This window comes from Coffea arabica, chromosome 8e (genome assembly GCF_036785885.1).
Source record: "Coffea arabica cultivar ET-39 chromosome 8e, Coffea Arabica ET-39 HiFi, whole genome shotgun sequence".
Classification (NCBI taxonomy): Eukaryota; Viridiplantae; Streptophyta; class Magnoliopsida; order Gentianales; family Rubiaceae; genus Coffea; species Coffea arabica.
In genome coordinates, this window is record NC_092324.1 from 47,765,909 (window position 1) to 47,786,706 (window position 20,798).

At 36.7% G+C, this 20,798-nt stretch overlaps 3 protein-coding genes and 1 pseudogene across 6 annotated transcripts; all 4 read right to left on the bottom strand.

Moving 5' to 3' along the window:
- Positions 1-3,163: 3,163 nt before the first annotated feature.
- LOC113705475 (18.8 kDa class II heat shock protein-like) lies at positions 3,164-4,386 on the bottom strand (annotated as a pseudogene).
- A 142-nt stretch (positions 4,387-4,528) lies between these two features.
- Positions 4,529-5,559, bottom strand: LOC113706680 (17.1 kDa class II heat shock protein-like). The gene has a single exon (XM_027228619.2). The coding sequence runs from the start codon at positions 5,387-5,389 to the stop codon at positions 4,778-4,780; it is 612 nt and encodes a 203-aa protein (XP_027084420.1). The 5' UTR covers positions 5,390-5,559; the 3' UTR covers positions 4,529-4,777.
- Positions 5,560-9,612: 4,053 nt separating this feature from the next.
- LOC113706741 (putative casein kinase II subunit beta-4) lies at positions 9,613-17,099 on the bottom strand. 4 transcript variants are annotated; one of them, XM_072062139.1, is made up of 6 exons: positions 16,962-17,099; positions 14,742-15,062; positions 13,632-13,853; positions 11,462-11,556; positions 11,220-11,385; positions 9,613-10,055 (listed from the first exon to the last, which is right to left on the bottom strand). In XM_072062139.1, the coding sequence occupies exons 1-6, from the start codon at positions 16,984-16,986 to the stop codon at positions 9,925-9,927; spliced, it is 960 nt and encodes a 319-aa protein (XP_071918240.1). In that variant the 5' UTR covers positions 16,987-17,099; the 3' UTR covers positions 9,613-9,924. The 4 variants fall into 4 exon arrangements, with proteins under 4 accessions (XP_071918240.1, XP_071918239.1, XP_027084504.1 ...); XM_072062138.1 differs by having other exon boundaries at positions 11,462-11,571; XM_027228703.2 differs by lacking the exon at positions 16,962-17,099 and adding an exon at positions 15,187-15,694 and having other exon boundaries at positions 11,462-11,571.
- Positions 14,818-19,895, bottom strand: LOC113706740 (uncharacterized). Its single transcript, XM_072062137.1, has 4 exons — positions 19,582-19,895; positions 17,884-18,458; positions 16,962-17,249; positions 14,818-15,062 (listed from the first exon to the last, which is right to left on the bottom strand). Exons 1-3 carry the CDS (start codon positions 19,772-19,774, stop codon positions 16,992-16,994), a joined length of 1,026 nt encoding a protein of 341 aa, XP_071918238.1. The 5' UTR covers positions 19,775-19,895; the 3' UTR covers positions 14,818-15,062; positions 16,962-16,991.
- Positions 19,896-20,798: the final 903 nt, after the last annotated feature.

Here is a 20,798-nt window from a genome sequence, read left to right on the forward strand (position 1 = left end):
GCTCTTCTGCAATACTGGGCAACCGGAGTTTTGAATCCGTCTCATTTATTGATTTTATTCTAGCCTACACAGTTTCCTGTTTACTTTAGTGTCAAAGACAAGATTAAAAGTCTAGCCATCGCATCATGAACGATGAAGCGTGCAATGCTAACGCTAGCTTGCTTATTTTGACTTTCCGAGGAGGCTGGAGATTTCTTCAACACCAATTTATGACGTATGACCATATGATGGAGAATAGGATTCATCATTTTTTATTTATTCGCTGCTCAAACTTGAAATATGTGGTAGTATAAGATGGATTCTAGCAGATATCCTGAATGTTTAATTGGCAGCATTACACTGTTTAAATGTGAAATGGTAACGCAGCACACCCCATGGCCATTTGGGGAGCTCCCGATTAAGAATGGCACCAAAAATTACTTAAATCCAGAAAGCTAATAAGCACTACACATGAGCAGCAGCAGCAGCAGCTGAATCCCGAGGTTCTCCTAGATGATTAAGCTGTACAGGATTTTTCCTCTTGAGCTTCCTCCAAACAACTGAGAAAGAGTGGTGGCATCACCTTCCACTGCAGCATCATAAAGCCTCCTCTCCATTTCCCTGTTTTAAGGCTTTAAGTATATCACTTTTGGTTTTCAGAACGCAAAAAGGATTTGTTCGGGGAGAAGGTGACTCCTGGTTGGCTTAATAATAATCTCAAGACTTTGAAGTCCACGGGATTTTCTTTTAAATTTGGGATTCAATAAATTACTTTTACCCATGTGCTTTGATACTTCACCACGTAATGATTTTGAAAATCTATATTTTGACCTACAAAATCTTAATTTTTCCCAGAAAACAAAAGAGATGGATGGGAAATAAAAAATAAATAAATAAGAAACAAAAAAGATGAAAGGAAAATATAAAACAAATAATAAGAAATAAAAAATACCAATTCTTTTTTTTTACTACAATTATCATTATAGGCTTTTAAATTAGAACCTTAATGGTATTTTCTTGTTCTTATTTACTTATTTTTTATTTTTATTTTTTCATTTTTATGTTTGAAGGGAAAAAAGGAAGTAATGAAATGGTAAAATTGTCACTTTATTTGTTTGACTTTGAGTTCTCACTTGTTTTAACCAAAATTCTAATGACGACACTTTAATTTAAATTATGAACGAATTATATATAAATTTTTAAATTAATTAATGACGACACTTTAATTTAAATTATGAACGAATTATATATAAATTTTTAAATTATAAGCGAGAATACTAAACTACTGGAAATAAAAGGTAATTTACCCTGTGAGATTTGACACAACCTAGGTTCTGTATAAGAATGGCTGTACGTGTCATGAGGAATGGAAACAGGTCCTCGTTTGCCGTGTCATGTGCTCAAAAGGAGAACAGGTCCATGTTTGACGTTGTCATTTGCTCAAAGGTCAGCTTCAGAGAACTTAGGAGCGGAAGATTTTGAGGGCAGGGAGGAGGTCAGGACATTAAATAATTCCTAACCATGAATTAACTCCCGGAGAAAATTATAAAATTCAAATTTCTAACCAACAATTCAAGTAATTAGGTTGACAGTAGCCAATTACTGAACCTCCATGAAATGGTCAAGTTTTGGTTATCCAAAGGACCATATTGCAGGTGACTAGACTACGTTTAATGTAACCTATTTTTGCGGCACTGTAAAAAAACTGGCCTTCAACATTCGTTTGAATCAAACAATTATATTTATACGGTTTAGTTGTGGGTGTTCACAAGACATTCGTTAAGATATATTTCAAATATTATAGTTTAAAAATATAAAATTAATTAAAAAATAAATAAACATAAGTGAAATTAGACATGATTAAATCGAAAAAATATATGAATACAAGAGAGAATAATAATTATTAGTATGTGTATATACATAATAGGTTAGATGAATACTAGATTTGTTAACTAGCGCTCTTAAAAAAACCCATATTTATATTTAGAACAGGTGGTAATTTTCCAAATGATTAATTACGCAACGGATCTTCTGTCCCACACCCTGTGCCATTCTCTGTCCCACTTTTTATTATATTGCTATTTCTCCTACATAAATATCATGTTTTAGTTCTTTTTTGTTTACTTAAGATCCAATAACTATTAATTGAGTAAAAAATAAATACAGCAGCTTCAAAAAAGTAATATATAATAAAAAATTAAAAAATACAGCAGAAAATTCATAAAAAATCTCATTTTTTATGCATTTTGATTTTTTGAGTATGTTAAATTTTGTGTATAACTCAATTAATAGTTATTGGATCTTAAGGAAACAAAAAAGAACTAAAACATGATATTTATGTAGGAGAAATAGTAATATAATAAAAAGTGGGACAGAAAATGGCACAGGACGTGGGACAGAAGATCCGTTGCGAATTAATAGGCCAAAAGTTACATAGTGAGCGAATGAATTGGACTAGCATTAGACCAAATTTTGTTGTCACACTTGGCACGAATTAGAGATGTAAATACTTTCTGTTATTAATGGAGAAAAATAGCCCATTATACTAATTCAAATAATCCATGTTGCCTCAAATTGTAGTTTCCGTTTGTTGCATCTCTGATTGCAAAGGATTGTTGTACTTTTCTTTAAGCAATTCAGCTCATCTATCGAAAAGTATTTACTGCTGCGCAATTGCCCCCTGGCCCCTCTCTAATTTACAGCGATCACTTATGATATTCGTTACTAATAATAAAGGTTTTTGGAGGTAAATACGACATAATTATGAGCACTTCACCCTCCAATCAAATCTGACAGCTTAATCATCAATAATTTTCAACCATGGCTAAGAAAAATAGACAATAGTTAAGAGAAAAATTGATGTGGGAAAATCATAATATTGATTGAGTACGTAGAACTGGTTCATTCTGTTAAAAAAAGTTAATTAATTTGAAACCTCAGTAAAAAATGGCAATAATAGGAGACAAAATCTATTGCATTCATTCCCACTAATTGATTCTTATATTGGTATACCCATCAATAAGGCATGGGTTTTGTTACCCATTCCTGCCTCTCATTCCCATGTACCAAACGCCCCCAGGCCACAAAGTTACTCTATTCATTGCTCGTTAAACTCCCATAGATATATGTCTTGCACCAAGGGAAGAAAAACACACACATGCAGACATGCATACAAAGAAGAAGATGAAGAAGAAGAGGTCCAAATCCAACTCAAGAAAACGGAAATTCAGTATTGTACAAACGAAAAACATCTGAAACTGCGGTCCTGAAGGAATCAAAGGCAGGCAAGTTAAACTCAACCGGCTTTGACCTGAATTGTCTTGTGCTTCTTGGTCTGGGGAGGGGGAAATTTCTGAACAGTAACAGTCAGCACTCAGCACCCCATCTTGGGAGACAGCAGCAATGGTATCAAGATTAGCATTTTCAGGCAGCACAAACTTCCTCATGGACTTGCCAGCTCTCCTCTCCATCTTCAAATACTTAACTCCCTCCTCTTTCTCTCTCTTCCTTTCTCCGCTCACCACCAGCACATTGTCATCCTCAACCTGCACCTTGATCTCATTGGCTTTGATGCCTAGCATATCCACCACCAACGCGTAGGAGTCGGGATATTCTTTGATATCAGCTGGTGTTCTTGCCATTGCCTTTGCATCTCGGACATAGGCTCTGGAGGGATTGTTTTGGTTTCCCTTGTCATGCTCCTCGCTCAACTCTAGCATGTCCTGGATGGTTGACAATATCGAATTGTCAATTCCAAAGACCATGTATCCATTCCTAAGTTTCTGAAATCCATTCCTACCTGGATGAGCAGTAGATTCTATGCGATGCTGAATTTCTGTGAAATGCTAATATATTGTTTGTGCGTTATATCAGGTTACCTCGGATCCAATATATACATATATAAACCATTGAAACCTTTGAAAAGTAATACTGCTAGAGATTTCTAGTCTGTTGGCGATGGTAAGTCATAATCTTATATGTCGTAATTAGGCTCGTGGCATGATCTTTCTTCTTCTGGAATAATCAAGAAAGCTACTCTAGCGAAGCCTCTACCTATTAATAGCCCACACAGCCGAAATTCGGAATATGATTGAGCAATTGGTAGGGTATTGTCCAAATGCAATATCAATCCAATCCAGTCTCCTTGTCCTCTTTGGGCTGTAGAACAAGTGTCGACAGGCGATGGCAGCCCAATTTCATTTTCTTCCTTTCTCTTTAGTCAACTCAGCTGATCGTGAGCTGGTCTTACATGTCTAAACTCTAAACCCCCCACGCAACAGTACACTACACAAACAATCACCTGGAGGTTAGAATACTCAACACAGTACGATGTCGTACCAGCAGTAATGCACGAGAGATCATCCCATTAGTAATGCACGAGAAACCATACCAATACTAATGCACGGGATCCATCACTAATACACGAAAGATCATAATACACGAAAGATCATAGCAGCGCTAATGCATCGGAGGAGTTGGGAGGATACCTTACAAATTAAGAAGAACCAGAAGGCATGTATATTGCCAAATAATAATAAAAATAACAGTAGAGTCATAAGTTTCCAATTTCCATCATACATCCACAGGTGCACTTGCAACATTTTTGGTTTTGCCAAAAGGGGAAAACAAGCCAATGAAAGAAACAAGAAAAGTAAACATGACTAGTATTTACACCATTATATTACAATCGAGGAAATGAAAGGCTTGCTACGCAATTACTTTTATTTCTAGTGCAGTGAACCATCAACATACTGATGAAGAACGCCCCAGCCCCGGACAAGGTCCCCAGCCAGCTATCTCACTGAGTTTTAGTTGGCTCCTGACCGTCTTTTTCGGTATCTGCTGGTCCCTGGCTGCCTTCAGTTCTAACTTCCTGACTTGCTTCTCCTCCTCCTCCTCCTCCTTCATGTTGACCTATTTTCACCTCAATCACCTTCGGCTTCTTGGGCTCCGGCGGGGGTGACTTTTCCACCACAACACTCAACACCCCGTCCTGATAAGTAGCACAGATTTTCTCCTTGTTGGCATTCTCAGGCAAGATGAACTTCTTCAGCATCTTCCCAAATCTCCTCTCCATCCTTATATACTTGACACCATCTTCCTTCTCCTTCTCCTTCTCCTTCTCTTTCTCCCTCCTTCGCTCCCCGCTCACCACCAGCAAGTTGCCGTCCTCCAAATGGACCCTGATTTGGTCGGATTTCAGCCCCGGCATATCTAGCACGAAGTGATAGGCTTTAGGATACTCGATGATGTCGGCGGGGGTAGCTTTCATGGCTTTGGTGTCCCGAATATAGGCGCGTGATGGGTGCTGGGGCTTACTCTCGGATGTATCATCCATCACGTCTAGCATGTCATAAATTGCTGCCACCATTGAACTGTCGAGCCCCATATCCTTCAATGCCATCTCCATTGTTTTCTGCAAAAGCAAGAAACCAGTACTATGCAATCACACTATTCAGTTAAGAACTCGAAATCTTTCAAGCGTTAATTAAGAGCACGAACAATTCTGCTTCGTCTCTGACTAGAGCTTCAAATATGTCGATATATATAGATAGTAGATATGTACAGATGATTACCACAAAGCTATGTTGATGCATGATCTAGTCAAGTATTGTGGGACGTGGAATGAAACAACGGTGAAACGGTGTCATTTTGTGAAAGACTGAAGAGGACTTGGTGAGGTTGGGCGGTGAAGTGGCCACGTAGATGTCAAAATTCAGGATTGTTTGCCAGGTAATCCAGGACCTTCATGGCTGGTCTCCACGTAGGTTGAGCACTTCTATTAGAGGGATGAAGATGGACGAGTCCGTGCTTGCTGGGAGCCTTTGGCAGCTTCCCACTTTTCTTACTTATCCTTCTGCTCCAAATTTCGATTTAACCCCACTGAATAATTTTGATTTTCGTTTGGATTGAAAATTTTGAGAAAGGAATTGAAATCTATCTAAATGGTTCTAATTATTTAGATCATTTGAAATACGTTTGAATTTATAATTTATCAATTATTAAAATATATTTTAAATGTTATAATAATTAGTCATTTCCTTCATTATGAAAGGCAAGTTTATTGCACTAAGAAATCCCGTGAGAGATTTATAAATTCAAATACTTTCTAAATAATTTAAACAACTAGAGAAATTTGAAATCCTTTCAAATCCTTACTCATGGAAGAGAGGTTTTTACACAAAGACTAGGGAAAGATCCTGCGCGACGCGCGGGGGTTAGTGCTTGTGTAGTGAAAGAGTTATTGAGCAAGTAATTAACAAATTTCTAAGAAGAAAGTGGAAGAAAGGAAAACAAAAGGGTATACAAATACAAGGAGGTAATCCACTCGTGAAAGAACTGAACTATTGGAGTAATGCTTAACAATTTTGTAACATTTAATTGAGAAGAGATAATCCACTCATCACAAGTTGCAATAAATAGGAATATGTGTATTATCAATAAATCTGAAGAGACCAATTCCTTATTGATGGCTGGCTAGCCCCCGACCAAAGAAATAATAATAATTTATTTTAATGTAAAAAAAGACATATCAAGTTAGTAAATAATCTTTTATTGCAATAAAAAAAGAAAAGAAAAAACCAATGAAATTTGTACACAACCAATAAAAAAAAAAGGTGACATGGAGAGTTTCAAATGATGACATTTTACAAACTTGGAAATTGCTTATGTATTAACACAAAAAGTTAATTAACACAGCAATTCAAGAGTCTGCTTGAATTTTGGAAGATGGAATGAAGAAAGGGAAGCGAAATAATAATAATAATAAAAGAAACAGCAAATATGTTTGGTAAACTTTACAAAATAGTTATTAGATTGATGGAAAATTGAAATTTTTACCCACCTAGCAGATAGTATTTGAGTTTGAAAATGCAATTAATTTTAAATGAGTCTAATAAGTGATCCAAGTCTATCCACCTAAAATCTACTAATTAAATGGATAATTTAATTACCCATCTAGACCTATTTAAAATCTAGTACATTACCAAAATCTATAGACTAGTAACCGACTTGGATGGGACGACTTAAATGAGTTGACATTAACAGCTATACATGTGGCCAATCTAATGCCTAGTTTGGATTGCCATTTTCTCTCAAGAAATTTTTATATTTTTCGTGAACATTTTCTTAATCATCTTTTTATCTCAGATATATCAAATCACTATAGTACATTTTTATCTCAAATACAAAAATTCCAAAAAATAGCAATCTAAATGAGTTCTAAGCATTTGAACTTGACAGCTATACATGTGCCCAATTTAAGCATTCAAACAATCTCCAAGACCTAACACACAATGATTGTTTTTTTTTTTTTTTTTGCCTAAAATGATAGCACTAAATGATTGTTTTGGATTTGTCGCTTTTTAGATCACAAGGCAAGGGCCTTGTTAGATTGCCATTTTTCCTTAAAAATTTTTATGTTTTTTATGAACTCATTTTCTAATCATTTTTTTATCTCACATATATCAAATCGTTGTAGTATATTTTTCTACAAAACTCCAGAAAATAATAATCCAAATAGGCTCAAATTTTCCCTCTACATATTATCTGTTTAATTTTCCTTTCAATTTTCCACCTTTTCCGGTAGAACTTTTTTCTTTTTGCTCACTCAAAATGCCACACAGCCGAAATGATGAAGACCCTCTCATATAAATTGGTGTTGAATGAAGTCTGTGTCCTCTCATGAAGCTTTATCTAACTCTAGTTGCTCCCATTTGATCAGATAGTGGACTATTGGATTGCCATTTCTAAATATCACCTTCTCTTCAAAATTAATTCTAGCTTAAGTGGACACTGATCCTGCAAATCCTGCAAGTTGAATTCTGGCAGTATAGGTGTAATCTGCAATGATGCTCCCATTCTTTTCTGCAGAAAGGATACATGGAACACCGGATGCAAATTTAGCTCCTCGTGATAATTTCAACTTGTATGCAAATTGCAACCTCGCCAACCTTCTGTTATATTTCAATAGGTCCATAGAATTTGGCTGCCAACTTAAGACTTCTTCTAACTGCCACAGATTGCTGTTTATATGGTTACAATTTAAGGAAAACCCAGTCTCCAAGTTTAAATGTTCTTGTCTCTGTAATGTGCTAATCTGCAAAATGTTCCATCCTTTGCTGAGCTTTCATCAAATGCTCCTTAATGCTTGTAGATATTCTTATCCTTTCCTGCAACAGCTGTGCTGCCGCAGGAATCAGAGTCCAAATGGGGTCCCATAGGTAGTAGCACTGACTTATACCCGTATAAAGCCTCAAATGGAGTGAGAGTTAAGTTGGAGTGGTACGTTGAATTGTACCACTATTTTGCTAGTGAGATCCATTTGCTCCAATTTATCACAATTAAATGTGACCTTGCTTAAAAAATCCAGACGGGTATAGTTCAGTCCCAGAACCCTTTCAGGCCCTCCCTTCCCTACAGTGTAGGAAATTATCGTATAGACAAAAAAAGAGATCCATTTGCTCCAATTGGTAGGTGGCTCTTCAATCATACACCTCAAATAGGCTACAACACACTGATTTAATCTCTCACTCTGTCCATCAGTTTGAGTCTGGTAGGCAGAGTTGTAGAGAGGATCAATTCCACTTAATTTGAATAATTCCCTGCAAAAGTTACTGGTGAATATCCTATCTCTGTCAGACATGATGGACTCGGGAATGCGGTGTAATCTGTATATGTTGTCAATGAAAAGTTGTGACACCTGTCTTGCTAAAAAAAAGAATGAGCTAAAGCAATGAATTGACCCTATTTAGTCAACCTGTCTATTACCACTAAAATGGTATCAAAACCTTGTGATTTAGATACCTTCTCTATGAAGTCCATAGTAATGTGAGTCCATGGGAGAGGAAGTGGTTGCAAGAGAACAGGATAAGGAATATTTTCGAACTCATTTCTTTGACACACATCACAAGTTTGCACATATTTGATCACATCTTGTATAAGGCCAGGCTAATTAAAAAAGTGACTTGATTCTCTGCTACCATCCTTTTTTGTTCAAAATGGCAATCAATAGCTGAGGAATATAATGTTTGCATGAGCTGTAACCGTTGGTGTAATAGTAACTATAAGACCATTACCAGGACCAACATACATCTTCCCTTGATATTTCAATCTTCCTTCCACTAATTCGTATGGAGGTGGTGCAACAGAATCCAATGACAGTTTGGCTATAATGTCTTGGCATCGAGCATCAGACTCAACTCTTTAGCAATTCCTCCATCCACAATGGTTTCACTGTTGAGAGGGCCATGCAAGAATTCATGATTGTAGGCTCAGCTTCTTGGTTTTCAGCTCTCCTTGATAATGCATCTGCCACCACATTATCAGTTTCATTTTTTTTTTAATTGAATTTCATATTCCCAACCCAATAATTTGGTCAAAAGCAGTTGTCAGTTTCCGGTCCAGAAACACTCTTACCACCTCGTTGTGGATTAATTTGAGTTGTTTCATGTTTCCCCTTTAACATCAACATCGGAACAAGATTGAACTTTGGTATCTCCGAAATTGTATCTAACGATTTATGGTTTCTCCCGTTCTTATGATTTTTCAGTTTGCCATACAAGCTGGTCCTATACTAACACACGGTATCTGAAAGGATACACTGTTACAAGGAAAATAAGACACACAAAAAAAGAAAGGCCAAAAAGGGGAAATCATTCAAAATGAATTGTTTACAGCAGAGCTTGAAATCTAGGTGCTAAGCTATAAAGTAGCTTAACATGCTGATTCAATAGCACTTTTTCAGATATATTCTTCACAGCCCGTACATATGACAACTATTTTTGGCATGCTGGGGACCTTGGAACTCAAGCTTAAGTATCTGAAGCATCAGTTCGCACATATATCAAACGATAAGATTAAACTCTAATACAGGGCATCGACAAACTCCCAACTCCATACGGCAGCTTGAAAATCCACAAGAAATTCCAGCATTTGGCTCCAGCTTCATGGCTTGTGGACCTTAAAACCAAAAACCCTAGGTACATAGCCCTGACCTGGCTTTTGTGGCTTCAGATTTCCGTAAGTCATCAGGAACAAATGAGGAAATGTTGTTCCGAAATAGGCTCCATCGATGTCTTGGTGAAGTCAAAAGAACGACAATAATCTGAGCATACAAAGTGGCAGAATATGCAAGTATAAAATGCACTAAACTGGTGATCAGTGCCGACAATGAGAGTTCAAGAACAGAACCAAATTTTCTAGAACTATCAGGAAAGTAAAACAAAGAGGAACACACTGACTCAACAACCATGCGTAGTGCTTATATTACACTGGCAAACAGCAATTATGTAGGTAAAATGGGATTAAAAGAAAATCTTTTGGTTAAGAGGATAAATAATTCAGAACACTCAGAGAACAAAATCATGTGAGAATAATTTTATTCCTTTTCAGGGTTCTTACAAGAGTGATGAGTTGAAGCAACTGGGACGAAGACTTTACATATAATAAGAAACGTTTAAATTGACTTCTCCCATTTATTTATCATGTTTCTGTTAACATGCAATGGCAGAAAAGGAGGGGCCAGAGGCGCAAAACCATTAAGCTGGAGCAACTTCTGAATCCTGAGTTCGCTTCATTTAGGTTTGTGTGTTGAACTAATATTTCACCTGCCATTCCTTTGTCCCTTTACACCTAGCAACTGAATGAATGGTAGAGGATGCGCAAAGAATGGACTAACTTAAAGACCCCAACTTATGATCAGCAGATCCCTAGGTTCAATTCCTGGTGGGATGCACACCCATGAGACCCTCCAAGTCTACTGGAATTGGCTCCGTATGGATGCGATCTTATCAACCATACAGTTGAGGGCATGAAATAGCCCCTCCGACCAACTTCGAGAAATTTGATTATAAAACTCACAAATTCTTTCCAAAAAATTTCAACCCTGAAATTTGTAAAAATTCCACCCAGCACATTGCCCCACTAAACAGTTACAGTTTCATTTTTTAACTACAGTTGCCTGCAAAAACACGTACTCAATTTATTTAAAAAATAGAAGATAAGGCATTTGAAGAAGCAAGATTTTCCGTAGCAGTAGTAGTAACCAAAGCAGAAACACACAGATACTATTTGGCCAATATGATGTGGTAGTCATAGTTTATGTAACTAACTAATGCTCACACAATAAGCAAACAAAAGCGGAACATAAAGACACTAATTGACACAAATGAAGCAACCACAAGATGTTTCACATCAAATGCAATACCAAAAGAAAAATTAAAAAGAAAAAAAAAGGATACTCTCCTGAAACCTGGATCTTGGTGTGTAGATATCTTCACACTTGGGACAATAAATTTTCACTGTGCTTTGACGAGGAACATCAGATGGACCAACTGGAAGGCAAGGTTGTCCACAGCAAAACACTCTGGGGCATCTCCCAAATTCGGCATTCTTGTATTTCTCTAGCTGAAAATGACCACATGCTGCCCCATTATTACAGCAGTGGAATGACAAACTTTTAAATGATGGAACTAATTCTCACCATAGCTGCCAATCCTTTTGTTGTCAGTATGTAGCGAACATGTATCAGGCCATAAAGCATCTCAGCTGCTGATTCAACTAATTCATTCTGTTCCTCTGTAAACATATCTCCTACAGATTAGATTAATTCCACCCTATCATTGGAATGCCAAAAGTCTATGAATCATGAGAAAGATAACATCATCATCAATTCATAGTAAAAACAATACATACACACACGTATATATATATTTTCATATATATATATATATATATATATATATATAAAACCTCAGTATGGTGTCAATTTTGAATAAAAAAAGTCCAGTGTAGGAGTCAAATGTCACTGTTAAATCATGAAAAACAAGCAGTTGAAAACTAGAAAAAGACAATCTACCAGTGAGTATCTTTACTTTCATTAACCATGATCAGATAACCAGAACACAACAATTGCTTCAGCTTATCTGGCATAATTTTTTTTCAATTGGATTGGTTTCATATGATGTGAAACACAGCCAAATTAAGTTGATCAAGAAAAAGGCTGGTATTATAACCTGTGTCTCTCATTACATTACACCCTTTACGACAATGGAGGTTACAGACATGTCATCCAATAAATGCTACACTATTTCCCGCACAGTATCAACACACTTTTTACATCAATTAACAAAACAAAGAGAAAAGATACAGAACCTGTTGATTCCTGATCCAACTTCAAAATAAAACACCAATATAACAATCGCTGAACAGGTCAATACCATATGTGCTTATGGGTGTGTTATATTTCACAAACCTTATGCTAAAATATTTTAATCAGTCAACAATTATAGGAATTACATCCTATGTGCTATAACATCTCTGTTAGCCACTAGTGTCACAAGTAAATCGAGAAAATCTTTCCTAACATTTATTGGAGACAATTCAATTAAGTTACATGAAAATTCTGTAAACAAATGTTGAAACACCTATGACCACGACCTGGCTGCTGTTAACTTTTAAGTAATAGTGGCAGACCCAATAAGCAAAAGCATCTGAAAAATCCCATAACCGAATAATTATCCAGTTTGAAAATTTTATAGTATGAACATAACTAAGCAGAAACAGTAATGGCAGCAAGGCAAGGAAATCACAAATTTCAATTAGCATACTTCCAAATGTTGAAAAATTAAATGTTTAAAGCAATTACAGAACTGGAAACAATGACAGGAGACTGTATTTTATTACTAGACAGAGCGGACTGAAAGCAAAGCCTGCTAATATATGCATTTATACACATGAGAGTGTACAATCATGCATCCAAATGATGTGGGAAGAAGTAACATAAAATTATCTTCCAAATATATATGGAAAACTGCTATATATAAACTACACGTTAACAGTTCCAGACACAATATCTGTAAACTCTTTTTCTGCCTTTGTGTCAGCAGTAAGATTATTGTGGTCTTTGACTACAAAAAATATGTACCAAATATATCATGTGAAACTGTCAGACAACTACAATAGTCAGTCTAGCCAAATAGTTTCTTGTTTCCAGATGAAATCTTGCTAATTCTTTCTTTTTCCTCTATCTTTGGGTCGCAAGTAATATCATGTCACTTTTAAAATGTAAATGCTTTCTTCTCTGTTGCCTAAGCTTGAAAATGTACGGCCGAGTCATAACTAGAATGGAGGGGACCGGTACAATGCCAGTCCTGGAATCGTGGATAATTCCATATCCACAATGACTCTCTTTGTCTCCGCTGATATTGGCCGATTCGAATCCCTGATGCATGGAATCGGCCAAAATATCCGTGTCCACTCGGAGTCGACTCAGATTTTTTTCAGATTGTGCCTTTTATGGTGTTTTCTATTTTTAGTAATTTTTTCAGATTTTTTGGAATTTTTTATGTGCCATAATGTGCGTATCACCCGATATCCAACCGATATACCGTGATGGATGTGGAACAACTGTGACCGCGACGCGATCGTGACGGCGAACCATGATTACACATTCAAAACTTAGATTCACAGTCAATTGATGAAATCAAAAGAACATACAGTTTGCTAGCACAATTCTCTTATCGTTTCAGTAAGTAACCTCTTTCAAACTTTGCTTTAATGAATGGTCTACACAGTTGTTGTAGCTGATATTTCAGAAATCAGCCGATTACCACCATCAATTTAATCATGACAGAACGGCATGACAAACTTACCATGAGAAGACTCGACATCCAGAATCAAATCAAGAGCATAGTCATAATAGGGAACTTGGCTGCTTAAACCACAAAGGTTAAAATCATCTTGAATGTAATCATCATCAACTTCACAGAAAAACTCGTTGCCACGAAGATTGCAAAACCATGATATCCAAGATGTGTCTTCCCCATCTGAACCACTAACATCTGACTCTTCACTGTCCGTTTCTGATTCCTCAGCTGTCAATCAAAGCCGTCAGAACTGGAATTAGCTAGATGAACACTGTGAATATAATCCCAAACAAATACATTACTACAACCCAATTATGTATCATCCCATTTTCGTTGTTAACAAAAGTAAATTGCATTTAATAGGATGATAAATAGATTACAACAAAAATAGCAAAACACATGCAGTTAATGACAAAGAGGTCTAGCACCTCAGAATCAAGAGATGAACTTAACAATTACAAAAACAAGAACAAGTTAAGGAAGGAAAAAAAGAGAGGCAGCCACCCGGATGAACATTTTTAAGCAATGCAAGATGGAATTAAAGAAATGCAATTAAACGACTACAGAAAATGGAAAGAAGCAAATGAAATAGAGAAGAGGGGAGGAAAAGCTTTCTTAACCATTTAGTTGTTTTCATTGACTCAGAATGACAGTCAGATTCTTACCATCTCTTTTTCCCGTCCCCTTGGTGATACCTAACAACTCCCATTTCTCACCTTCTAAACAACACAGCCCCCAAACAAAGAAAATAAAAACAATCACTTATCAGTTATTTTCCCTATTTGTACCAATTTCGTATTTAACAAGAGTACTCCACTGCTAAGCCATTTCTGTTATCAAGCTGCACAAGCCTTTCAAACTAAACATTAGCGGTTCAAAGCACATAAAGCCTTATTCTTGAAGGAGCAAACCATCTTAACACTGCTTAAATCCACAAGAAACCATAAATTAGGATTACAAAATCCCACAGCATCGTCAATTCACTCTTCAGAAGCTCGAATTCACAAAGAATGAAGAAAAATCCAAAATTTCGTACACAATGCACACACATAGACAATAAAAACCACAAATTTAGCCAGTAACAAAAGCACATTATGGCAGACAAGAGAGACAGACCGTCAGAGGCTTTGGCGTCCTTGAAATGGTGATTGTCACTGTTAGTCTTAAACATGGACGACGAGCGATGATGATCTTTCCCGTTGAGAGCCCTGCCGGTGGCTGTGGTAGTGGTGGTCACCGACGTAGACGGCGAGGATCGTTCGAGATGTTTATCTAATGCTTCATTAATCCGCTTCCGATCACCCTCCAACACAAATCCAGCCGGCACTGCTTTCGACCCTCCACCTCCCCTATACATCTTCTTCTCCTGCTCCCCTTCTTCTCCGCCGCCGTTGTTCCTCTTCCTCTTCTTCTTCTCTACGCCGTCGTTTTCTCGTACTAATAAACAGAAACAATAGAATTAAACAAAAAAAATCTGAAGAGAGAGAGAGAGAATTAGGGTTTTGGAAAAAGGGGAGGAGAGAGAAATGAGAGAGAGAGAGAGAAAAGGAGCTCAGCTAACCCATTCCCCTTTATTTTTGTTTCTCACTCTAGAATTCGTTCATTTTTGGGCAGATTTTTCAGATTTATCTAATCTAACATTGTACAAAAGCGACTCTGTGTATTAGTGCGTGTTTTTGTCTGTGCCTTTTATATACAAATGCGTGTGACTGTATGTATATTCTGATTGTGCCCTAGTGTGTGACTGTGTGAGAGAGAAAGCCAGAGCAAAGAGAGACAGAGAGAGAAAGACCGTGGGAGCGTGGAAAGACAGTGGGAGAGCTGGATGTCCTGTAATATACCGGCGGGAACAGGCAAAGGTAGGTTCTGCTCAGTCTTTTTTTCCTTTTTTTTTTTTTTTTGCCCCCCTGGTGGTGGGAATGTGGTTGGCCGATGGGAAGGCTCAAGGCTGGTCTAATGGAATATTTTCTGCCGAGGCTTAATCATTTGATGTAAATTGATTACCAGTCACAAAAAGATCAATAATGTTTTGATTGCCAATTGCCAATCACAAAAGATCAATAATGTTTATAATTTCGAATTAATGAAAAAAAAGGTATGTAGTTGAAGTATGAAATTTTTAGAAAAGTAAATTATTAATCAGAAAAGGCATATATATAAATATAAAAAAAGGTTATGCGTGTTAGAAGTGCATATACATAATAGGTGTGAATCGAATGTGTTTAATTGGACATACATTACAAAAACTTAATAATATATGCATATATATATAAAGGTCAAATATTAAATGGGCAGAAAAAGTTCTGGTATTAGATTTCATTTCATTATTTAATTCAAGTTTTTAAAACTTCCTGTGGTTTCACTAATTAAAGTTGCCAAATACAAATTTCAATTATTGAGAAAAAAAAAAAATAGGAGTACCATCTAACAGAATAGAATTCCTGGTATCATATAATTTCCTACAATGTAAACGAAAAAAGCTTGAGAAAAGGTAAAATTTGTACATTTCCATCCTAATTTCACACGCCATTAATTAGTCACTATTGCACTCATGTTTAAACGCTTACATAGTAGTATGAGTATGAGAGAGGAAGATGATGATTTTGCTGCTCAGCTTTTCACCCAATGCAGAAGATGAACTTTTTGTGTAGGCAAAAAGTCGTCTGTCCCCTTGACGAACAATAGTAGTGTCATCTAACTCATATGGCTCAAGATTGGGGTATGTAACGTACCAAAGAATAATAGGTACAGGGCAAAGTTCTTCTGCTTAAATCAAGGACGATATGAGCGAAGATTATTCGGACAAAACCAAGACTAATTCAAACTTGTTGCTTCAAAGACTCGGAACTTGCAAGTATCTTTTGTTAGAAACATGAATGCTTAGTTAGTATGACTGAACGAACACTAGCAGCTGCAGGCAGAGGGGCAAGTAGAACTCAAGAATGTGCCGCCCTGCATCATGTGAATTCTAACTGATGGAGTTCTGGCAAGAATTGACAAATATTGGCAGGAGGTTATGCTACATTTACAAGCCCATAGTAGTGTGTGTGCACAGTTTCTAACACACATGACTCATGACTTGCAACAATCAATACACAGCCATTTTAGTTAATTAGTATTTAAACTTCATGATCAAAATTGCTCTCTCCAACTTGCTAAAATTACTAAAGCGATAGACCAGAACTAACATGGACGGGATCGCTGACTTGACTTGACCCAAAAAAGTAAACAAACAAAGGATTACATAATTACATAAGCAAAGTCACAGAATAGGAACATATTAGAGAGAGAGAGAGAGAGAGAAGAGGAACGTATTGAGGGTGCGGTAACTCGTACGGCAACTTCCTACTCTGAATAGCATTTTATTCAAATGTCATCGAAATACTTCTCTTCTGCATCATCATTTGCTTCTTTCATCCAGTGATCATCTAAACTCTCATCCTCGTCAATTTTCGAATAATCCATATGCTGATGATCTTCCCCTGATAAAAATTTTTGCTTCATGATGTAGATAAACTGGTCCATGCGATCTTGCATCTCTTCCAAGGATAAACTTTCCTCCTCAGCAGGTTTACTCGCTGTGGGTTGTCCATTATTTCCAGCTGAAATATCATCTATGGGCACCTGAATATTTTTACACACACAAAACCACTAGATAAGAATCACATCAAGAATCTGCTACTTAAATTGAACAAGGTTCCAGTCATCTAATGACTTATTAGACAAATAGGGTCGCATAAGGAGTTGTACACCATTGTTGTGACCAATCTATTAATAGTCCCTCTTAACTCAAATTTCAGAATGAGATCCAACATAATGGCCATAAGTACTCATCATATATACCAGAATAGCTGCTTCCTCTACAAGACCTAGATGACTAAACTCCGAATTATCAGAGGCTGTAGGAAGAAGGGTGAATTTTTTGATAAGCTCAAGTAAAATTATTCAAAAAAAGGAAAATTTAAAATGCTTCAAAGTTGCTGGCAGACCATAAAAGTCATTGCCCCGATTTCATTGACGCATAGCCAAACATACCAAGACTAGCTTGTACAGGGAAAACATTTCATTTAGAATGCTAAAAACATAATACATTAAAAGTTGTAGCACAAAAACCAATTTAATCAAGTGCTCATCTTTCTCCATTTGAGCAGTAATCAAGAAATTTGGTTAGAAATATCTGAATTCTGATAATATTCGATTTAAAGAAGGTAAAGAACAAAGGGTAAAAACAAAAAATATTCAAGAGAAGCATAATTACCTCCTGAACTTGTGAAGTCCCATTAGCAACATGAGTCTTCATGTATTCTCTCTCATCGTTATTGCCATCTTCTTCCTCTTCTTCTTCTTCTTCTTCTTCTTCTTCTTCTTCTTCTTCTTCTTCTGATTCTGATTCTGATTGTGATTCTCCCTCTTCTTGTGCTTCCTCATTACCCACCCAATCTCTCTCGGCAACACCTAGCCGCTGCTGCTCCCCCCTAATTTTCTGAACTAGCATTGCCTCTTCAGAACGCCTCATCAAAGTTTCTGACCACCTCTCCCCAGGCCTAGCCATGCTCCTCCCACTAGGATCCTGAAACTTCCCTACAAACTCATGGTGCAGGTAAGGCTCTCTTTCCCTCATTTCATCCTCTGAGAAATACTGCCCGTCACTAATTAATTTATCTAAATATGCCAGCCTTCTATTCTTAATTCTTGTAGACCTAGACTTCAACTCCTCCGCTGTTGGACTAAGCACACTTCGTAAGTGATTTAAATGCCAATTGATTTCATAATCACCTTTTAAAACATCAAATTCCTTAAGCTCATCTGGTGTTAATTCTGATCCATATCTCTCTGCAACAAAAAATAACGAATCATGTGAGCAACTCCAAAATATTACCACCAGGCCACAAAAAATAAGTGTAATTTTTCAGCACACATGACATTTTAAAATCCAAGAGCTCGTGTAGTTACAGGTGGAGCAACACCAGGAGCAATGGGGGCAGTTAGAGAAGGGGTGTTCTTACCCAAGAAATACGAGATCTTTAAAGATCTAAGTGCAGTCTTAAGAAGTATGAGGTCCTCAAAGATCTAAGTGCAGCTGACCGCCACTGCAAACTACTTAAATGAGAGTATAATTCACATAGGCTTGCAAGTAAATTAGTAGGTGTCTCTTAGTGATTCTTCTTTTTAAGCATTGCACCTTAAATTGCTGACAAATTATTTTATCAAGTTCATTATTAAATGCAGTAACTTTTTTTAGCATTTAATCTCTTTTATTATGACTAATTTGATGACTTTAGGAACATCAGAGTCCCTGCCTTTCTAAAACAGCAAAAGTAAGCTCAAACTAAATTTTGATGTGGCTATTTGGGCATGACAGCTTGAAATCCTTCCTAAATGATAATGTTCATCTTGGACGAAGAGGGTTAGGGAGAAGGAACCAGAAAACAAGAAACAAGAGGATCAACAAAGAGGAAGCCAGGCGAGGAGAATGGAGACATTAAACAAAACACAGTTCAAAGTCTGAATTAAACAACATTTTTTAGTCCTAGATTAGATTCAATTCGTGGAATGCCCTCTTCTATAATTTCTCTTAAGAATGTATACAATGTACTAGTCACAAATAAATGATAGGCGACAAGCTAATTAAACCACAATCGAATGTACTTTAGTATTTCCACCAAAAGTAGTAGTACCTTTTACCATTCACTCGTATCCGATGCACCAGTACTTCACCTTATTTGTTAAATTGCTAAAGCTAAAAGAAAATCGGTCATTTGACTATAATATCAGAGCATCAAATTAGCATACTTCATCTTAACCAAGTACTAAATGATATCATTCCATTGACAAATTGCATGATAACTTTCTAAAGCATGAATTTTTCATATATTACGAAATAGGTATATATAAAAACGACAAATTGGATCGCCATTTACGAATAATACTATAGGATTAGGGTGAACATGCATACCTAAGAAAACTGCGGCGTCACGAGAGAGGAGGTCAAGGAGGAGGGACTGGCGTTGGGCGGCGGTGGTGGCTGAGGGTTGGATTGCTCGAGGAAAGTACAAATTATCGAGCTTGGATAGTCTCTCGGACATGTTATTCATGGATTCGCTGCTCAGCAGCCCAGTCGAGGTCGGCGTCTCCTCCGGCTGCACCATCTCTGGTTGAAGATGGAAAATTACAGAATCCTAATTCTTCGTTAATCTTTAGCTTCAGAGGCTCTTTAGCTGAAGTAGCCAAAACGAGAAACTGAATATCAGTGAAACAGGGAGAAAAAAAGCGAACTTTATATTATATACATATATATATTTATGCTAACCGCCATTGAAGTGGAAAGGGTGGTCCCCTCAAAAAAAAAAAAAAAAAAAAAAAAAAGGGGTGGGGAATTGGGAATTTAACTCCTCCTTTGGCACGTGCTCATCACGTGATTCTGATAGTTTGTTGAGAAACAAATTACTGTGGATTTGTTTGGATTGAAGGTTATTTGGAAATATTTTTTTGTAGTAGTGTTTAGTATAGCAATTTTTTAATATGTTGTATGTAGTATTAAAAAAGCAAAAAAAAAAAAAGGATTGAGAAATATACTTTGTGAATAATAAATCCCACTATCAACATTCAATAGTTTTCTTTCAGATGATGATACCTAGAAATAGACAAACCTTAAAATGAGATTACTGTCCCCTCCTCTACAAATTTGAATAGCAAAGTGAAACCCCATATCTAACCAAACTGTTATGATGGAATGATAGATACGTCATTAGTATCATAAACAAAACGACATCCATTCAAAAGTTCAAGAAAAATAATCTAAGCTCAAAAGCTATCAAATTAAAATCTCCTAAAATGTGTTGTTTGATAGCTTGTAGATCAGAAACAGATGTACTCCTCCTATCTTTGTGCAATCTACTACTTTTTGGGGCTCATTTCCAGATGCAAGCCTTTAGCCAGAAAGGATGAGAATGGTAATTTGCCAGTAGGGCTGATGCTGTATCAAGTAACTTGACTCGAGCTCGCAAGCTACTCGGTCAGCAGCTCTGCTTGAGCTCGGTCAACTCGGTTTGGCCGAGCTCGAGATCGAGCTCGAACTGCTTGATAGAAGCAGCGAGTCGAGTTCGAGTTTCAATATTTTACACTCGAGCCTAATCGAGCTTTTTTCTAATAAATATTTTAATTTTTACTATT

What these genes read in the sequence shown, in the direction of transcription:
- LOC113706680 (XM_027228619.2), bottom strand. Translation starts at nt 5,389, where the DNA reads ATGGAGATGGCATTGAAGGATATGGGGCTCGACAGTTCAATGGTGGCA.
- LOC113706741 (XM_072062138.1), bottom strand. Translation starts at nt 16,986, where the DNA reads ATGCTATTCAGAGTAGGAAGTTGCC. An exon ending in ATTCAGAGTAGGAAGTTGCC is followed by an intron (nt 15,063 to 16,961) that starts GTACGAGTTACC and finishes TCTGTTTATTAG; the next exon opens with TACGAGAAAACGACGGCGTA. An exon ending in GGACGCCAAAGCCTCTGACG is followed by an intron (nt 13,854 to 14,741) that starts GTCTGTCTCTCT and finishes TTTGATTGACAG; the next exon opens with CTGAGGAATCAGAAACGGAC.
- LOC113706740 (XM_072062137.1), bottom strand. Translation starts at nt 19,774, where the DNA reads ATGGTGCAGCCGGAGGAGACGCCGACCTCGACTGGGCTGCTGAGCAGC. An exon ending in TGACGCCGCAGTTTTCTTAG is followed by an intron (nt 18,459 to 19,581) that starts GTATGCATGTTC and finishes TTTTTGTTGCAG; the next exon opens with AGAGATATGGATCAGAATTA. An exon ending in GGACTTCACAAGTTCAGGAG is followed by an intron (nt 17,250 to 17,883) that starts GTAATTATGCTT and finishes AAAAATATTCAG; the next exon opens with GTGCCCATAGATGATATTTC.